The sequence below is a fragment of the Juglans microcarpa x Juglans regia genome, chromosome 3S (genome assembly GCF_004785595.1).
Source record: "Juglans microcarpa x Juglans regia isolate MS1-56 chromosome 3S, Jm3101_v1.0, whole genome shotgun sequence".
Taxonomy (NCBI): Eukaryota; Viridiplantae; Streptophyta; class Magnoliopsida; order Fagales; family Juglandaceae; genus Juglans; species Juglans microcarpa x Juglans regia.
In genome coordinates, this window is record NC_054599.1 from 3400535 (window position 1) to 3419237 (window position 18703).

Sequence of the window (18703 nt, forward strand, 5' to 3'; positions counted from 1 at the left end):
AAAAATTAATTTTCTTCACTCTTTTTTAAAGAAATTGCATGACGCTTCAGCACTCCACGATTGTATATAGAATTACTCTTATATTTTCTGTTGTTAGCTATATGTAATAAATATATAAATAACTTGAGGACCGAGGACAATTTTATTGACTCTTCCTTTCCTTTCCTTTTTTTTTTTTTTTTTTCAAGACAACTTCTTATGGGACAGCACATCAATCATTATAGTTTCAAACAAGAACACCATTATTGATTTTTCTCTTGTTTATTATTTTATTTTATTTTATTTTTTGGGTAGGCAACTTTGTATGGGAGGCCATCACAGTTCCAAACAGTAGAGAGTCAAATGTCTAACATAAAATCACATCCTCTAGAAAGCGGATCAAATTTGTGTCATTAGTTTTTAATGATATAATAACATCTTACATGATAAGAAAGATAAATATGTTCTGATTTTTTGTAAGTTTCTAGCTAGTCGAATTATCTGCGATTTGGAGAAACATATTATATATGTGAGAGAGATGCAAGCTCCACCTCTCGAACAGATAATCCGTCACCTGCTCTAACAAAAATTGACAAAGAATGAACAAAAATGGTGAAACTACTATATATATATATATCATATCCCCGTTTGTTTTCGCAGATGAGATGAGATAAAATGAGATGAGATTAAAGTTAAAGTTGAATAAAATATTGTTAGAATATATTTTTTTAATATTATTTTTGTGTTGGGATTTGAAAAAGTTAAATTGTTTATTTTATTTTGTGTGAAGATTTGAAAAAGTTATAATAATTATATGAGATGAGTTGAGAGGAGTTGTGAAGACAAACGAGGCCCGTCAAATTTCACTTGTTTTCTAATTATAAGCACGAGTACTATTATTCGAGCATGATTCACAATGGATTCTTTATTCTATCATTTGAAATACATCGCCAAAACCTAATTTTTCTATTTTATATATTGCTTTTTACAATATACCATACATCAGCTTATCTATTTATTCTCTATATCATTTAAATATTATATTTTTTTAATATTTTTTTATTCATTTCAAATATTTCATTTAACTACCAATGAATTTACAATATCTCTTATATATAATATCATACAATTATGTCCTATACACATAAAATAAAGATTTATAAGCCAAATAAAAAATATAAATAAATTCAAAATATAAATAAATGAGATTATAGCACATTTGCAACGTCTTTACATCTTTCAATATTTTTAATATTCCTTATTAATATGATTGTAATGTGTCTATCCACACTCTAAATGATAAAAACAACCTAAATAAAAATCAGAAAATGAAAACAAAATGAGTGTATTAAGGATTTTTTCTCACACACTGGGCTTCTTAAACATTGATATAGGATGCCACTATAGCAGAAAATAGTAAAAGAAAAATAGCAGAAAAAAACTGGAAATAAAGAAAGAAGGAGAGAGAAATAATGAATAAGAAATTTTAGATAGATTAAAAGTTCACTCTGTAACGGATTACTGTAGCGAATTGTATTTTAAATTTCCTTTTATATAATAGGATGAAACTCATTTCTTAAGCAATTTTTCAAATAATTTACATTTATTGTATAATACATAAGCCATTAAGAATGCTCTTAGTTCACGTGGGCGTATACTAGGAAGGCAATAAGCGATTAACCCTTTTGTTTTGTTTTTTGTTGTAGTTTTTTTTCCACATGAACCCTAACATGAGTGTGCTCTTTCTTCTTTGTGCCATCACCTACTTATATATAGTCTCATTTTCATATTTTTTAGAACTATTATATTTTTTTTTTCCTTAGGAAGGTGGATCGAGGAGATCAACATCTAAGCGTATCCACCCAAAATTACTATGCACACACCTCACTAGAAGACTTATGGAGTCCAGTCGATCAGGCCAATTACCAATTACCTCAATTTTTGTTAACATATATAAGAGTAATGTTACTCATCATCTATTTTCTCAACATCCTCTCATCATCCTATGATGTAGTATTAGATGATCGGAGACTATTTATTATGTTTCAATTATGAACTTATCATTTAATGCTACATCATGGAATGATGAGAAAAATAATGATGAATAGATTTTTTTCATATATAATAGACCATATCCACCTCATCGGAAGACTTTTAATTAGTGTCCATCTTCACTAAAATGGCCAACCAAATTTCCTTTGTTAGTGCATGCATGCCAGGTAGGCGGATATGCATACCGCTACATGGTCTCCATGAATGATTTGTTGGAACAAAAGGGGTTGCAAAACAAAAAATAGTGAGAGAAAAGCTTGCTTCAAGGCGCGTTACGAATGTCGCTTTCCTTGAGACAATATTCGCCCCACCAATAACGGTATGCACACGGGTTACAAACAAATTTGCCTCCAAGATACAATGAAACACAGAACAAATCTGTTTGTCTAATTGCGTTATACACACACGAAATTAAACCCCAAATACCTTCAGATTTTGCTATTCAATCAAGAGATTAGAAATTTTTTCTCTGCAGAATGAACAGATCCTAATAACAAGTTTTGAAGAAATGAAAACTTTTGGAAGAGAGAGAATTTCGAAATTGCCTTCTTGAACTCTATCATTATCTTTTTCATACTAAAATTCGCAGGCCAATGAGTATATTTATAGAGAGCCAAAGGATGTGAATGAAAAGTTATAACTTTTCATTTTCTGAAATCTGATCCGAACAGGTATATACATAAATAGGAAAACTTATACATAAATGAATGTGTCTTTTGGACTTGAACCTTCACATAGTGAAAATACATCAAAACTAACCAGAATGGCATAGTAGACATGCTTTGAACTAGCGATTCTATACGATTAGCCGGATATATATCACATATAAATTCTTTTCTCTTTGGGTAGTTCATAAAAGCCGACACATGGATTGACCTTGTGTCTATATCCTGGTTTCATGAGCGCTCTAAAGACAAAGCTTATTCGCATAGGAGACGACACCACCCCCGACACTCATATAGGTAGACTTATCGAAAGTGTCTTGTAACTAAATACTTTAACATAACCATGTTATAAGTCTATTAAGAGCTTATTGCTCAGCCTCTCATTTTCATTACAGTACCAAGCACTTAAAACCTTGGGATAGTAATTTAGTTTTCAAACTAATTTTGATATCTTAGTGCTTGCAAACCACGAACATATAATGTACTTTACTCATTGAACTCAAGTCATGATATGTTCAAGAGTTGAGTTGAGTTTCCATTATTGATGATTTTATTGTTTTGGCTTTAAATCCATCCATTTGATGTCCCACATCAAATCACTTGCAAGTTCTTTAGTTAATGGATATGCCAGTTTCGACAATACTTCGTAAAATCAATCGTAATTACTCTATCTGTGAGTAATTACCTTGATATGCCTTGACTTGCCATTATATATATGGTTTAGGCCCGTGACAATGTAGCTTGACTGTCATAATGCAAAGACATTAGTGGCATTGATTTTTGCCAAATCCGAGATCTCTATTAATAATTTCTTAGCCACTTTACCTCTTTGTTTCAAGAAGCCAATGCTATAGACTTAATCGTCATGGTTGAGTAAGTTATGCATGCTTGCTTCTTTGATCTCAGGAGATTACTCCTCCACCAAGGGTAAATATTCACCCACTGGTTGATTTGATCATCATGCTCAATTCCCAACTGGCATTTATATTCCTTCTACAACCAAAGGAAACCTCCATCTATAACCGAAGGAAACCTATTGTACTCAATATCATAATCCATGATATTTCTCAAATGCCATAAAATGCTTTGTACAACTATTCAATTAACTTGGTTCTTTGAATGCATTATATAAACATAGCAATATATAGAAAAATCATATGTAGAAGTCACATTTCTATTATTTGTTTGCATGCATATTCATAAATGAAATCATATCATTTCTAGGCATCTACCATTAATGTTTTCTAAACAATAATGTCATAAATAATATAAATTAAGAAAAAATATTAATTTAATTATTAATATCAAATTTGAACATGCCTTCACTTAGATATCACTTCCCCACGAAATTACCGTTTTTGGTCAGTACAAATTTATCTGACACAAAATCAATTTAAACCCAAATTTATTCAGAAGACTACCAGACACAAGATTCTTTCTAACTTCTGGTATATAATATACTTCTTTGAGAGTAAGAACTTTTCCAGATGTAAACTCCATTTTTATTGTCCCTTTGCCTTTAACTACGGCAGTGGACAAGTTCTCCATGTACAAAACATGGTCATCTTCCATTGGCTCGTACCACTTGAACAGACTCATGTCTTTACAGACATGCCTTGTTGCTCCTGAGTCAATCCACCAAGAGTTATCTCCTTCAAGAGTATTAGCCTCAAAGATCATGGCCTCATAATTATTTGTAGAACTAGAGTCTCGTCTTTTATTTTTAAGAAAATGACAGTCTCTTTTGTAATGTCCTTGTTTGCCACAATAGAAGCAACTTACTCCCAGATTCTTCTGATTCTCATTTTGGAAGTGACTTTGATTTCTTCCAAAATTATTCTTTCTCTTCCAGTTTTCATATCCGGATTCATTGGGTTGTCCGGGTTTGTTGGTCTTTCCTTCCTCTACCATGTGCATGTTGGAAATCAAAAAGTCACACTCTTCATTAATATCTCTAAGCCTAATCTCTTCTTCTATACGAAGATGTTGGCCTAATTCTTCTAGAGACATTTCCTCTCTTCTATGTTTCAAACTTCTTTTATTGTTTTTCCATGATTAAGGAAGTTTATCAATAATGGAGGAAATCGATATGGATTCATCCATTTTCATCTCATGTTGAGAGAATTGATTAAGAATATGCATAATCTCATTGAATTGTTCAACAACAGGCCTGGAATCTACTATGTTATAATTGAAAATTTTGTAGCAAAAAATTTCTTACTTGTAGCATCTTCTAAAAGATACTTAGCCTCAAGTGCGTCACATAGATCCTTGGCAGTTGCTTTGTTTTGGTACACGTCAAACAATGTGTCAGATATTGCATTGTAAATATGTCCCTTGCAGATGTAGTCGTCTTGTTCCTATTTGATTCTTGCCCGAGTTTGAGCGATTGTCTCGTCTTCATTTATAAACGGCCTAGGAGTGGTTAGAACATACACTACTTTGAGACTAGCCAAGAGGAAGTGCATTTTCTTTTGCCAGCGTAAAAAATTGGCTCCATTAAAGCGTTCGAGTTTTAGAAAATTTGAAGCAAACTCTCTCGAACTATGCACCATTAATAATCAAATATTGTCTTAAGATTGTTGGAACAAAAGGGGCTGCAAAACAGAAAATAGTGAGAGAAAGTTTATTTCAAGGCGCGTTACGAATGTCGCTTTCCTTAAGATAATATTCGCCCCCACCAATAACGAAATACACATGGGTTAAAAGCAAATTTGCCTTCAAAATACAATGAAACCCAGAACAAGTCTATTTATCTAATTTCGTTATGCACACATGAAATTAGACCTCGAATACCTTCATATTTTACTTTTCAACAAAGAGATTATAAATCTGTTTTCTGCAAAATGAACAGATCCTAATAACAAGTTTTGAAGAAATGAAAACTTTTAAGAGAGAGAGAATTTCGAAATTGCCTTCTTGAACTCTATCATTATCTTTTCATACTAAATTTCGAAGGCCAATGTGTCTATTTATAAAGGGTCAAAGGTTGTGAATGAAAAGTTGTAACTTTTCGTTTTCTTGAAATCTGATCTAAGCAGGTATATATATTATGTCTGTTACAAAGTGACATAATTGTTGGACCTAGTCCAACGGTCACGTTGCTTCCCACTATCCAATTTGCCTAGGTTTGAGTCCCAAGCAGTGCGACTTTTTGCACTTTTATTTGCAAGCACTTGTGTGCCAAACGCAAACGCCGCATGCACACAAGCTAGCGCGCTACTGCACCTTGTGCTATTGGTTCGCACGCACAAATGTATGGGCTGACTGTGTTTCAGCCTGTTTCCCACAATAAACATTAAAAATCGCCACACGCACATGGGCTAGCGCGCTATTGCGCCTTGTGCTGCTAGGCCGCACGCCCAAATATATGGGCTGACTGTGTCCCAGCCCGTTTCCCACAATATACATTAAAAATGGTATTTTATTATGTTTCGAACCTCTACCCACTTGATCAATTAAAGTGTTCTATACCACTAAGTCAAATATATAATTGGCCTTGTACTACAAACCCAAAGTATTATAAGCATAAGCTTTCTTTAATTTCTCTCTTATCAAAATAATTCATAACTTCCAAAAATAAATCTTCAAAATATTATTAATAATAAATATTATATATATTATTTTAAAAATATTTACAACACGATTGTCTCCGCCTACAAATCAATGCCTTAATGGGAGAAGAGTTCCAAGTACAATGATAGTTTCGATATGATTTATTAAAAGGTGCAATCGATGGCCTTCAAGAAGGTCTCGAGAACGCATGGATCTCAATTGCAGTACCTGTCGCACTGGTGCATGCTTTTTTTTTTTGTCACAAATCCAATGACTGAAGAAGCCTTGGACTGCTTGGAAGAGTACTACCCGAACATAATCCGCTGGTCTTCAATGATCCTACGGCTTGCAGATGATCTTGGAACCTCTAAGGTATGAAAAGTACCACACTATGTATCCTAATTATGAGTTTATTTAATGGCTTTGAATTCTTCACACAAAAATATACAGAGACTTTACGAGTCTTTGGCCGCCGCGAAAGACTTGATTTCTTGGAGTTGAGGTGGGCATTTCCTAAAATAACAACTAATTTGGCTGATTCGTGGCCGCCTCCAAAGACTTGCTTTTTCTAGAAGAAAAAATTAAGAGTTCGCTTATGTCCTTAATTGCCAGCCATTTGCATCGTGCAAATTGTCCATATCATCTAAAGACATGCAAATTGCATGCAAGTACAGCTTAAGCTGTCATCTATTCTGTTCTTTTAGATCATCGACTATGTCCACCTGATCGATCTCCATGAACTTAATATTTCATGGGTTCTTCCTTCCTTTTTTTCAACTACTTTGGAGTCAACATAGATTATCGATCTAGATCAGTCGTATCGGCCCCTTTATAAAAATCTTGTCTTCATGCTTATATATATGTAAACACTGTAACTCTCTCTCTCTCTCTCATATAATATGTTTTGTAATACAGGACGAGTTAAAGAGAGGCGATGTTTCTAAATCAATATTCCAATGTTACATGAATGAGACTGGAGCTAGTGAAAAAGATGCTCGTAAATACATAAGCTCTTTGATTAGTGCAACATGGAAGAAGATGAATGAAAAACGAATTTCAAACTCTGCCTTCTAAGTAGCCAAGCCTTGGTTCGATTCGTTTATTAAACAACATCATTGTAATTAACGTATAAATATATAGAGGTAAGTTCAAAATGCGATTGATTCATATATATATATATATATATATATATATATGCAGATGTTTGTGGGTTTTCTTATAAACAATTTATAATTTTTTTTCTTAATCTAATTACCCTAATTATTTTCAGTTAATTATGTTATAAAAATAGGATATTGATCCACGTTAAGTTACCTCAAAATCAAAAAATAGTATTCGATCGAGTCAACATTAATTAATACTACTTTTGAGTTAATTGTGTAATTTGTGTTGCTCGATTTGCAGGACATGCAATGGTTCCACCGCTTGCTAACTCTTATTCAATTTGAAAGGAAATATTCATCGTTTGTTTCACAAGTTTACATTGAAAAAATTAAATCTTAATCATTTATATTAAACCAAATTAGTTTGTAGATTTACTTTTGTGTGAGATCTTTTTATAGCTAAAGTATTTCTCATACATATAATAATATTTATTGATTTTCTGTAATAATATTAGACAAAAAAAAAAAAAAAAGACCTTCAAAATCAGGGCGCCCCTATGGTCATTGGCCAGTCACCCCAGCCCCCTTTAATCAACATGATTATAATTAACATATAAGTACGTAGAGGTAATTAGTCAAAAGTGATTGATTTAATGAATGAGAGATCAAAACTTCTAAATTCGGCATGCGCCACTTGTTCAACCTCTTGATTGATGAGGTCAAAGTTTTGGTTCTGTATGCCTGATCTGTGGAGATATGGTTACGTTTGTTTTCACAACACCATTCAATCTATCTCATTTCATCTCATCTAATTATTACAATTTTCTCATCTCAACTCATCTATGAAAATAAACGAGACCGTCCATCATATTTATTAATTATTCATATTATATACTATATATGATGAGTATAATAATTATACTCAAAGTATGAATAAGTACTAATATATACTTGTAATTAGTATATTAATATAAAATAATTATAATTTATAAATTGATTATTCGAGTGATTTTTTAAACAAAAGTTGAAAATGAGTAATCTTTTATAAACATGTTTAGATAGTAATACTTCTAACCAATTAGAGATATTTTTGTACGTGAAAACTATATAGTACGTTACTGCATGGTTAAGCCCATAGAAGGGAATGAAAAAACGTGTAAGTGTGTGTGTTTTTCTTTTGAGTAATGATATACACACAATACATTTTCATAAAACATTTCACAACAATGTTATTAGATAAGAGTATTTTTATAAAATGATATTATTTTTATAAGTGATAGGGACCTACATACTGTCTGAGAAAATAAAATTATGAGACATGTTATCTTTTTTTATTTATGTAAAATTGATTGTGGTTTTTTGTGTTTTCTTTCCGAAAAACAAGCCATGGGCGCCAATGTTTAGAAGAGATTTTGTCTTTGGGAAGATGAGTTTTTTTAGGCTGAAAAATCTTTTAATATTCAAAACATGCTTGGATTGACAAAAAAAAAAAAAAAAAAAACCCTTCAAGAAACTAGATTTTTGTTTAAATATCAAAACTTAATTTTTTTAATAGATAAATTTTCTTTGTATAATATATAATTTATTATCATTAATTAGTAGAAATAAATATAAATAAAGAAAAATCCTATATCAGCATCCTTATACTGTACACCACACTTGATTTTTTACTTTTTTATTTTTTTTTCTTAGTAAATATATAGTGTATGGATGATGAGTAGAAGAATTCTTTTAGTTTATAAGCAGGAATAAAATAAAATAAAAAATAAAGTATGATATATGATGTAAGGATGATTAATAGAAGAGCTGGTCCTAAATAAAGAAAAACCCTTCAAGTTGTGTTATTATTAGCAATCTTATTCCGCTGTAGATGGTAGGCTAGCTACCATGCACCTAACACATCTAGTGGAAGAAATGCATGCATGTATGTACTATGTGTGGAATAGCCGACTTTTGGATAATGCAATTTACTGTACGTACATTAAAATTAGAGTATAAGATGGGGATCAATTTTTCTTTTTCTTAATATTATGAAGTCAGCTGCCTGTAGATCTTCCCTTCCACTTGATCTACTGCGTGGGCTAACGAGTGGTTTAAATTTAGAAATGAGTTAAGATGGGTTGAGATGATTTGTGAACAGTAGAATAAAAGTTAAATTATTTATTATATTTTATGTAAAGATTTGAAAAAGCTGTTTTGGGATTTGAAAAAGTTGAATTATTTATTATATTTTATGTGGAAATTTAAAAAAATTGTAATGATGAGATGAGATGAGTTGAAGTGAATTTTGAATGCAAACGAAACCCTAATTGTTGAGAACATCGTAGGACCAGACACATGAGGATGGGGCTGCATGCCTGCAGTCTGCGCTAGGAAGCAAGCCAAGAGGACATGATAAGATTCAAATATGTACCAACGAGCATGTCATTTCATGATGTAGTTTGTCAACCTTTGGGAGATGTTATAAAATTCGAGTATGTACCATCTAGCTAGCTAGGTTGGTTTACTTTTAGTTTAACTAGCACATAAAATTTGCCTAAATTAGAATGAGACATGACTTCTGAGTTAAGAGGTTCTTACTAATCTTAGCCAGCCAACTAGACCCCCTTAGGCCTTAGCCTCCCTTGTCTACTTGATAACGCAATTCTAGAGATTTTACAGTGACAGCCAGCCATGGATATCTATATAACTGCATGCATGCATGTTCCATACTCACCCATTCAATCGAAAAACCAAGCTAGTTGACTAATAAAGGCCTGCGCAATTCTTCTCAATGTCTCTCCAAATTCTTGATTCAGTCCGAACTTGCAATCCAACTAGAGGATTGCTCCCATCTAAAAATCCCATCTCACCTATACCATCAGGAGCTGTCAATGTTTCTGATCATCATCCTTTCCAAAGCACGACAATCCTAAACAACTCGAGCACCGACTCCATTACTGTTCGACGATCAGCAGATTACCGGCCTACCATTTGGTCCTATGATTATATTCAATCACTGAGAAGTGAATATGTATGTGGTACATGCATTTTGTTACTTGTGTTTAATTCTTATTGCTGGTTTTAGTAGTAGTAGTAGTAGTACCACTGTTTGTAATTGTTGTTAGATTTAGTGGCGTGATTGGTGATTAATAATGCGAAAATTGAATTTCCAGGGGAGTCATGCACCAAACAAGTAATTGAGAAGCTGAAGGAAGAAGTGAGGATAATGTTTAAGGAAGTTGTTGATCCTTTGAAGAAACTGGAGCTGATTGATGTATTGCAAAGGCTTGGATTATCTTACCACTTTGAGGACGAAATAAAGAGCATTTTGGAAAGTATATACAATACTACTCATGGTGGTGGTGATATGCGCAAGGAGAGTTTATATGCCACATCTCTTGGGTTTAGACTGCTAAGACAAAATGGATATAATGTGCCTCAAGGTAAACGACCAAACAAAAAATTAATAAATGTGGGATCAGTCATAATCCATTCTTTATAGCTAAAACTTGTGAGCTTTGTTAATTGCAGAGATTTTCAATAGTTTCAAGGATGAAAAGGGAAGTTTCTTGACACGCCTTTGTGACGATATTGAGGGAATGTTGGGTTTGTATGAAGCCTCATTCCTTTTAATAGACGGTGAAGGTATCTTGGAAGAAGCAAGAGATTTTTCAATCAAGCATCTTACAGGCTACTTGGAGAAAAGCAAAGACCAAAATCTTTCTGCCATGGTGAGCCATGCTCTAGAGCTCCCACTCCATTGGAGGATGCTAAGGTTGGAAACAAGGTGGTATATTGATGTATATAGGAGCAAAGAAGGCATGAACCCTTTCTTGCTAAAGCTTGCAGAAATGGATTTCAACGTGGTACAAGCAGCCCATCAAGAAGATCTAAAACAAGCATCAAGGTAAAAAAAGCATGTACTTTTTCATTCAAAAGGTTCTAAAAAAACACTCTGTTATTACTCTAAAACTGATAATCCCTTATTAATTGATTCTCATTAAGGTGGTGGAAGAGTACTGGGTTGGAAGAGACGTTGACCTTTGCGAGGGATAGGCTGATGGAGAATTTCTTCTGGACAGTGGGAGTAATATTTCAGCCTGATTTTGGATATTGTAGGAGAATGTTGACAAAGCTCATCACACTGATGACAACAATAGATGATGTTTATGATGTATATGGTTCTTTGGAAGAACTGGAGCTCTTCACGGATGCCATTGAGAGGTATGCACTAAATGGCAATACACAATTAGTGCTAACTATTATATATATAAGGCCATCTTTGACATAAGAAGTACTATATTCTGTTTGATTTCCAGATGGGATACCAATGCAATGGATCAACTCCCATATTACATGAAGATATGTTTCCTTACTCTCCACAACGCCGTCAACGAAATGGCTTTCGACGTGCTGAAGGAACAAGGATCCCACATCATTCGATACCTTAAGAAAGTGGTATTGAATTGGCTTCTATACTCTTGAATATTAATATATGTAGTTCAAACTCTTTTCTTTTCTTTCTTTCTTATATATATACTGATCACTCACTCTTTTGATCTTCATTGCTTGCTCCATTATAAATGTTTTCAGATGGTAGATTTGTGTAGATCTTTTATGTTGGAAGCTAAGTGGTTCTACACCGGATATAAACCAAGCTTTCAAGAATATATAGAGAATGCATGGATCTCAATTGCAGCACCAGTTGTATTGGTGCATGCATATTTTCTTGTCACGAATCCAATAACAACAGAAGCTTTGGAGTGCTTGGAAGGGTACCCAGATATAATCCGTTGGTCATCTCTGATAGTAAGGCTTACTGATGATCTTGGAACCTCTAAGGTACGTATGCTGGCTGCAAATTGCATCATCTGCATGCATCCAATACATTACACCAAAATATACACTACATCTAATGCCTGGCGGCCTGATCCCCGGCCTGTTTGAAAACAAGCTGTGATGATCATTTGCAGTCAGCTCCAAAGACTTCTATATCTTCCAAATTCCATTATTGAGGTAAAAAAACAAAAAAAAACAAAACAAAACAGACGACTTAGTTATTGTGAACCCCACACGAACAGCATTAAAAAAAAAGTTAATAGAATTATATAATTTAATCTAGTCGTAAAAAGAAAGGTTGTTCCATATTCTAGATTTTGTTGTTTCTGGTCATATATGCTGACGTGGCATATAATTTAAGTACCTGTCTAATTAAGTAGTAGACATATGAAATCACTTAAAATGTGTCACCACAGCAGGTGTAAATTGTAATTAAAGAATGAGAATAATCGTTACTTAAAGAATAAAATATATTTGTTAGAGATTTTATTTAAAGTTATATGTGTCCCTTGTTTAAAGATCGTGGCGGAACGTAACATTCTTATATATATATATATATCATGTGTATTTTGAAACACAGGATGAGCTAAAAAGAGGCGATGTTCCTAAATCAATCCAATGTTATATGAACGAAACTGGTGTTGATGTTGATGAAGATGATGCACGTGAATACATAAGATCTTTGATTAGTGCGACGTGGAAGAAGATGAATAAAGAACAACTCTTAACTTCTCCCTTATCTAAAATATATGTTGAAAGCGCTATAAACCTTGCAAGAATGGCCCAATGCACATACCAGCATGGAGATGGACATGGCGTTCAAGATGGTGACACCAAGGATCGTGTTTTGTCATTACTTGTTCGTCCCATTCCTATAGATAAAGATCATTGATATGATTAATAATTGTTATGAGTGGAATATTTTAAGCTAAAAGGACTCGGGTAGGGACCGTGGGGCCTCTAATTACTCTTTAAATAATTAGTTGTTTTATGACAATCTTTTGATGTAAGTTACTTGAAAATAAAAATAAATAAAAGTTTTCATTATGTTATAATCACAAGTGGGTTAAATTTGGGGACACTCTGGCCGTGCCGTTTCGACAGTGAGTTGAGATAAGATGAGTTAAAATAAAAATTAAAAATTAAATAGAATATTATTAAAATATTATTTTTTAATATTATTATTATTTTAAGAATTGAAAAAGTTGAATTTTTTATTATACTTTTTGTGAAAATTTAATAAAATTATAATGATGATATGATATGAGATGAAATGAAACACTTTTACAATCCAAACTAGACCGTTCAATGATGAAAAAGAACAAGGAGATGAAAAAGGGATGATTAGTCCCAAAATCATATAGGTTATGAAAGTGAAATAATAATCTTTTATATGCACCAAGTAAATTAAAATTTCCATTTTATTGTTGAATTTATCAGAAACTTTCATCAAACGCATTCCCATCAATATGACTTATAATTCGTTTTTATAATATCATCATCATAATCTCAAATAGACCTTCAAGATGGACAACATTCTCTAATCAAACGTTCTGTTGCGATTTATCTGTTGAATTGGATCGGAGCATTGAATTGAGAATAATTTACACTACAAATAAGAGAAAATGACAACCATAAACCTTGACAGCCATATACCACTTCACTAAAAATAATTTCAATTTTACATAACTACCCTTCGTAGGCTAAGAATTAGCAGTTGCTTCGGATGCAGTTACTTCGGGTTTTGCTTCTGCCTCTCCAACTATTTCTTCAAAGGCTACCATGTCAATGGTCATTTCATCATCTATATCAGCCTCTTCTACATCTGTCATTACTTCATCCTTGTCTCCTCCCACAGGTTCAGCCCCATTTTGCACTGAATCGGTATGACCCTCGGATGCCTCGCTTGCTTTCTCTGGCTCATCTGGCTTTTGCATTGTTGATTGTGGATACCGATCAGTAGAGATGGTCATCATAGATGTCACCAACAAGTTCTGCAAACACGCCAAGATAAAATATGGTTGTAATAATAAGCATTAAAAATAGTCCTAATTTATTAATTTAAAAAAAAAAAAAAAAACCAACAAACTATATTGAACAAGAAGTATTTGTTGAATGCTAAAATCTAAATGTGGTAATACATTAAGCTTTATGGTTAGGAACAAGTGTACGCGGTGAAAATGTCAAGAGTCAAGCACCTCCAACTGCGTGGAGTACACATGCCAAACATAACAAACAAAAAAGAAAGAATAATAAACAAATTTGACCGAGATATATTTAATGCACTTAGATGTGACAAATCAGCCAAGTCCCAGGATCCCAAGATCTGGTGATTCGATGAATCTAGCACAGAGATACACCCAAACCCAAAAAACTTAGGACACATAGTGTAGCATCACCCATACAAAAGTCTAATTAGAAAGTAGACAAAACCAGAACAACGAACTAGCAGCCGGCAGGACCTTGAGAGCTTGTATGTGTTGATAAATCATCCCATAAATGGGTTCATTACCCAGTGCTAACACGTAAGTGGGATCCTGGAGCAGGAGGCTTGGATGTGGTCCTACTCTTGAGTCTTCAACACTCTTATTGCATTGAATTCCCGCTCTCAAGACTGGAAGCCATGCACTTGTGCTCGACAACCCAAAAAGAAAGGGCATGATGTTAGCGAGACTATGAGTAGCATACCTTCTCTAGTGCTAAAGCAAGCTTTGAGAGACTTGGATAAATACTCCTCCCTTCCAATAGAATCTGTCCAATGCAAATAAAAATATAAAATAAGATAACAGCTATGAGATAAAATTAATGTGCTCTACCCAGCAAAGAACATGTCAGAAATTACTTAAAGATGTGCATTTATCCCTATCTTCCCAGCACCAAAGATATCCACCATTTTGTTCTCTTCCTTTGTTTTCTTTTCTTTTTTTTTTTTTTTTTTGGGGGGGGGGGGGGGGGGTGTTGACAAAATAAAAACCAAAAACTCAGGAAAATATCACTAGAACAACATATCATGCAAGACACGAAATGAAGTAATCATCACCTCACAGAGCCTCTGCAGGGTAAATGGCGGACCTTCAACAAAGCTAAGAAGAGCTGCATCGCATAGAAAATTAGTCATAAAAACCCATCTTAGTTTTTGCATGAAGTGGCTGCTATCAGTACTCAAATCCAAAAAAGAACAAGAATCATGAAACGAAGACATAACAACAAAGGCACCGGTTTTGGCCATCTTGCGTGCAGCTTACAAAGCTGCTAAGCACTGCTAAGTGAGTATTATCATTATTCAGGGGCCAACTAAACAAGAGGCCTTAATACCTCCCTAATAATAAATCAAACAAAAACTTTGATTAAATATTCACCCAACCATTTGTGGGGTCAGTAAGACTGCAATTTATTTCTTTCTCACAAAATCAGGTTGAAATTGCAACCTCCCCCCCAGGGGATTTTCCACTTTTGAAGGGAATACTAACTTCATATTTCTCCTCAATTATGAGAAAGATTTCTGTTTAGAACCATTAATTCAAATACAGGGCATCAGAGAGACAAAGAGCAACTAAATGAACTCAATCCAGTTTCCACACGTCCAATTAATCTCCGAAATTATCACAGCATTAAAGCTTCAAGATGTAAGACCGTGATGTGTAAAACTGATTATACTTTTGAAAAATATTTTGATCACTTGAGCTTCTCAACCACCCACTTTGGTTAAGTAGGAAAAGTAACTTTTTGGGTCCACTTCGAGAGCGGGGTGAGTATTCGTTTGAGTTCCCTTCTAGGGAAAAGGATAAATTCTCCACTTCCTCCATCCCAATAATTTTGATGATCCCAAAACAAAACATTTTATTGTTTGGAAACAAGTTCCATCCAACAAAAATATTAAAGTGCACACCTAAATGAATTTGATAACATAAAATTATACAGCAGCAGAACAATATTGATCTCCAATATGAGACAGATAATAAAACTCTTCAAGTGCACAACCAGACATGACTAAGCAGATACCTTCATCCAACCTTTTTGCAAGCTCAGGGTAGGTTTCTCCTAAAGACGCATTTTGCTGCTCACTAGTCATTTTTGACTCAGGATACTCCGACAAGACCTTTATTATAAATCAGAGAGAAAAAGGTAAAGGACATTCTGGGAAGTGAAGATAAGGATGCAATGATGCACAATAATTAAAAGCCATAAATGATTACTGTGAAATAAAAAGAGGCCCACAACGGGTATGCCTCCCCATACCTGCTTCAGCTGAAAGGATAGCACGCTCTTCAATTTGTACCAATCATGCCTGAGGTATAAAATATAAAACAACAAATGATTATGACTAAGAAACAAGTGTATGTAACAATCCAAGAAAAGCACTAGTCATATATGTGCCATAACCCCCCAATTTGAAGTTTTCCTAGATTCACTTATAAAGCTCAATTTCAACTAATAAGCCAGCCAATATGAGGTTTAGCACCCACGACTACCTTTATAAGTCATCCCCCCCCCCCCCCCCCCCCCATGTGGGCTATCCCTTTTCCCAATGTGGGACTGGGGTGTTGCATATATGTTATTGCTTACTTGCATTGAACACACCAACATCAAAATATACATTAAGCACTACATCTAACCATACAAGACTTGAAGAAGGAAAATTTGATATGAAATCATACCAGAATTTCCCAGTGGATGCAATAACTTCAAGTATGCCTTTCACTTCTTCTTCAGCAACCTCACACTCCAATTTCGTGCCTCTACAATCTCAAGTTTAACACAGCTTTAATAAAAGGAAAATCGTAGAAGATACATATTTTTTATGATGGCGTGCCTTTCACTTCTTCACCAAGGTAGGGAGCAAAGCCCAAATCCATGAACCCATCTACCAAAATCGAAAACCTAGTAATCCAAGAGAACTCCTATTGAGGAATCGAACCCAAGATGTCTGAGTTACAGCTCATCCCAAATTCCAATTCACCCTTTGACCACTAGGCTACACCCTAAGAGACTAACAAATAATAAAAGATAAATATCTCAAAATGCATACCAAACATCAATATTAGAACCACTCCCCAATTAAAAAACAGCAAGCTAGTCAAGGAACCTTATAGTGCTTTTTTTAGCAACCTCCTATTACTTAATAGCCTGTGGAAGATGAAAATTTTGCAGTACTCTTTCATATCCCATCATCTTTCGTCCTAAGACACCAACCACAAAAATGTCTACAGAAGTCTTTATTGAGATAACAGTTACTTCGATTGAGGTTACATCCTCGTTCAATTGAGCTAGAGTTTCTTGAAGCCCTCAATGTAAGAACACCGAATTGAGTATAGGAACGGTAGTGAATGAGATCCTACATTTTCTGAGACGAATAAGCTTCTGTGTTAATAACAATCTGAATGAGGTCCGATCGTAACTTGACTGTTAGTATAAGCTCACGCCTTGGACTTTCTTAGGGTTGTTATTTGAGTCGTACGACGGAGCTTCTAATTTAAATGATCCCTCAGCATCCTTTTTTTATAAATAAAAGAAATTTTATTGATATTAAAATGGGCATAGCACAAACACAGAAGTATACAAGAGAATGCACCTAATATGATCCCTCAGCATTATTAACCACGGAAACATAATAGAATTTGGAGGGATATTTTTACGAGGATAGTGCGGATCATTTTTTATACAAGACTTGCTTGTGATAAAGAGGCTACCTCTCCAAGAAGGTGATGATACTTAGTGAAGCCAAATAGTTGTATCAAGTTCATTGGATGAATCACTCCACTCCCTTAGCTCCCGGGTATTGAAAACGAAACTACTTTTTCCATTAATTTTCGCACAAAAAATATTCAAAAAATAAAACAGCATAGGGTAGAGAACTGTGAATCAACCATACGTAGGAAAAGCGGAATATACCCGTGATTTATAGAAGCAGGGGCCATGCTATCCTGGTCATGAACAGCATCATTGGAAGGGGTTGTTAAGTGCTGCGAATTTTCATCCGCCGGCTTCTCCATTAAGACCATCCACCTGCTCAATATGATAAAGATTAGAGTTAAAGAAGCAGTGCAGTAATGCAACTAGCCACTGCGGTTTGGAAAACTAATCCGACCGACAAAGATCTTTATATACGAAAGAAGGATAGCAGTGTCGATGGCGGAGAAGCGGCGTCGATGAAATGAGAGCAGCAGATCGAAATAATTGCGCCCTCTGGTCAAAAGAATTAAAAAAAAATAAAAAAAAAGGACGAAGACGAAGTAGGAATGCTTACTGCTTGGATTAAAAGTAGGCCTTTAAAACAAATAAGCCCAAAAATCCGTTCCAAGCCCAAAATCTATATGCCTTCTCTTATGGGCAATAATCACCGAAGAATTGCCTTCTCTCTTTTTTCCCTTCGAAAGTAGCTTTCTCATTTGGGCGTGCCCGTACTATTATCCTACCAGTTTGAAAGTATCCTAAGTTTATTCCCCTTCCCACTTTTCTTCATCTCATTTTTATCTTTGCATGAATTTAAAAAATCTAAATTTTTTCTAGAATTCATGTTATCAATGT

General features: G+C 34.2%; 2 protein-coding genes across 2 annotated transcripts; one reads left to right on the top strand and one right to left on the bottom strand.

The window, feature by feature from the left end:
- Nucleotides 1-10032: 10032 nt before the first annotated feature.
- Nucleotides 10033-13212, top strand: LOC121257978 (myrcene synthase, chloroplastic-like). The gene is made up of 7 exons (XM_041159289.1): nucleotides 10033-10368; nucleotides 10510-10779; nucleotides 10868-11243; nucleotides 11342-11560; nucleotides 11656-11794; nucleotides 11930-12178; nucleotides 12756-13212. Exons 1-7 carry the CDS (start codon nucleotides 10128-10130, stop codon nucleotides 13065-13067), a joined length of 1806 nt encoding a protein of 601 aa, XP_041015223.1. The 5' UTR covers nucleotides 10033-10127; the 3' UTR covers nucleotides 13068-13212.
- A 656-nt stretch (nucleotides 13213-13868) lies between these two features.
- Nucleotides 13869-18389, bottom strand: LOC121257979 (serine/threonine-protein phosphatase 4 regulatory subunit 2-like). The gene is made up of 8 exons (XM_041159290.1): nucleotides 18264-18389; nucleotides 18068-18181; nucleotides 16834-16914; nucleotides 16415-16463; nucleotides 16178-16274; nucleotides 15216-15268; nucleotides 14864-14926; nucleotides 13869-14169 (listed from the first exon to the last, which is right to left on the bottom strand). The coding sequence occupies exons 2-8, from the start codon at nucleotides 18175-18177 to the stop codon at nucleotides 13879-13881; spliced, it is 744 nt and encodes a 247-aa protein (XP_041015224.1). The 5' UTR covers nucleotides 18178-18181; nucleotides 18264-18389; the 3' UTR covers nucleotides 13869-13878.
- Between the last annotated feature and the right edge of the window lie 314 nt (nucleotides 18390-18703).

Bases quoted from the DNA above. Each gene is read 5' to 3' on its own strand.
- LOC121257978 (XM_041159289.1), top strand. From the start codon at position 10,128: ATGTCTCTCCAAATTCTTGATTCAGTCCGAACTTGCAATCCAACTAGA. The intron at 11,561-11,655 runs GTATGCACTAAA...TTTGATTTCCAG, and splicing joins TTCACGGATGCCATTGAGAG to ATGGGATACCAATGCAATGG. The intron at 12,179-12,755 runs GTACGTATGCTG...TTTGAAACACAG, and splicing joins ATGATCTTGGAACCTCTAAG to GATGAGCTAAAAAGAGGCGA.
- LOC121257979 (XM_041159290.1), bottom strand. From the start codon at position 18,177: ATGGTCTTAATGGAGAAGCCGGCGGATGAAAATTCGCAGCACTTAACA. The intron at 16,464-16,833 runs GTATGATTTCAT...TTTATACCTCAG, and splicing joins GCATCCACTGGGAAATTCTG to GCATGATTGGTACAAATTGA. The intron at 15,269-16,177 runs GTATCTGCTTAG...TATGCGATGCAG, and splicing joins TGCAAAAAGGTTGGATGAAG to CTCTTCTTAGCTTTGTTGAA.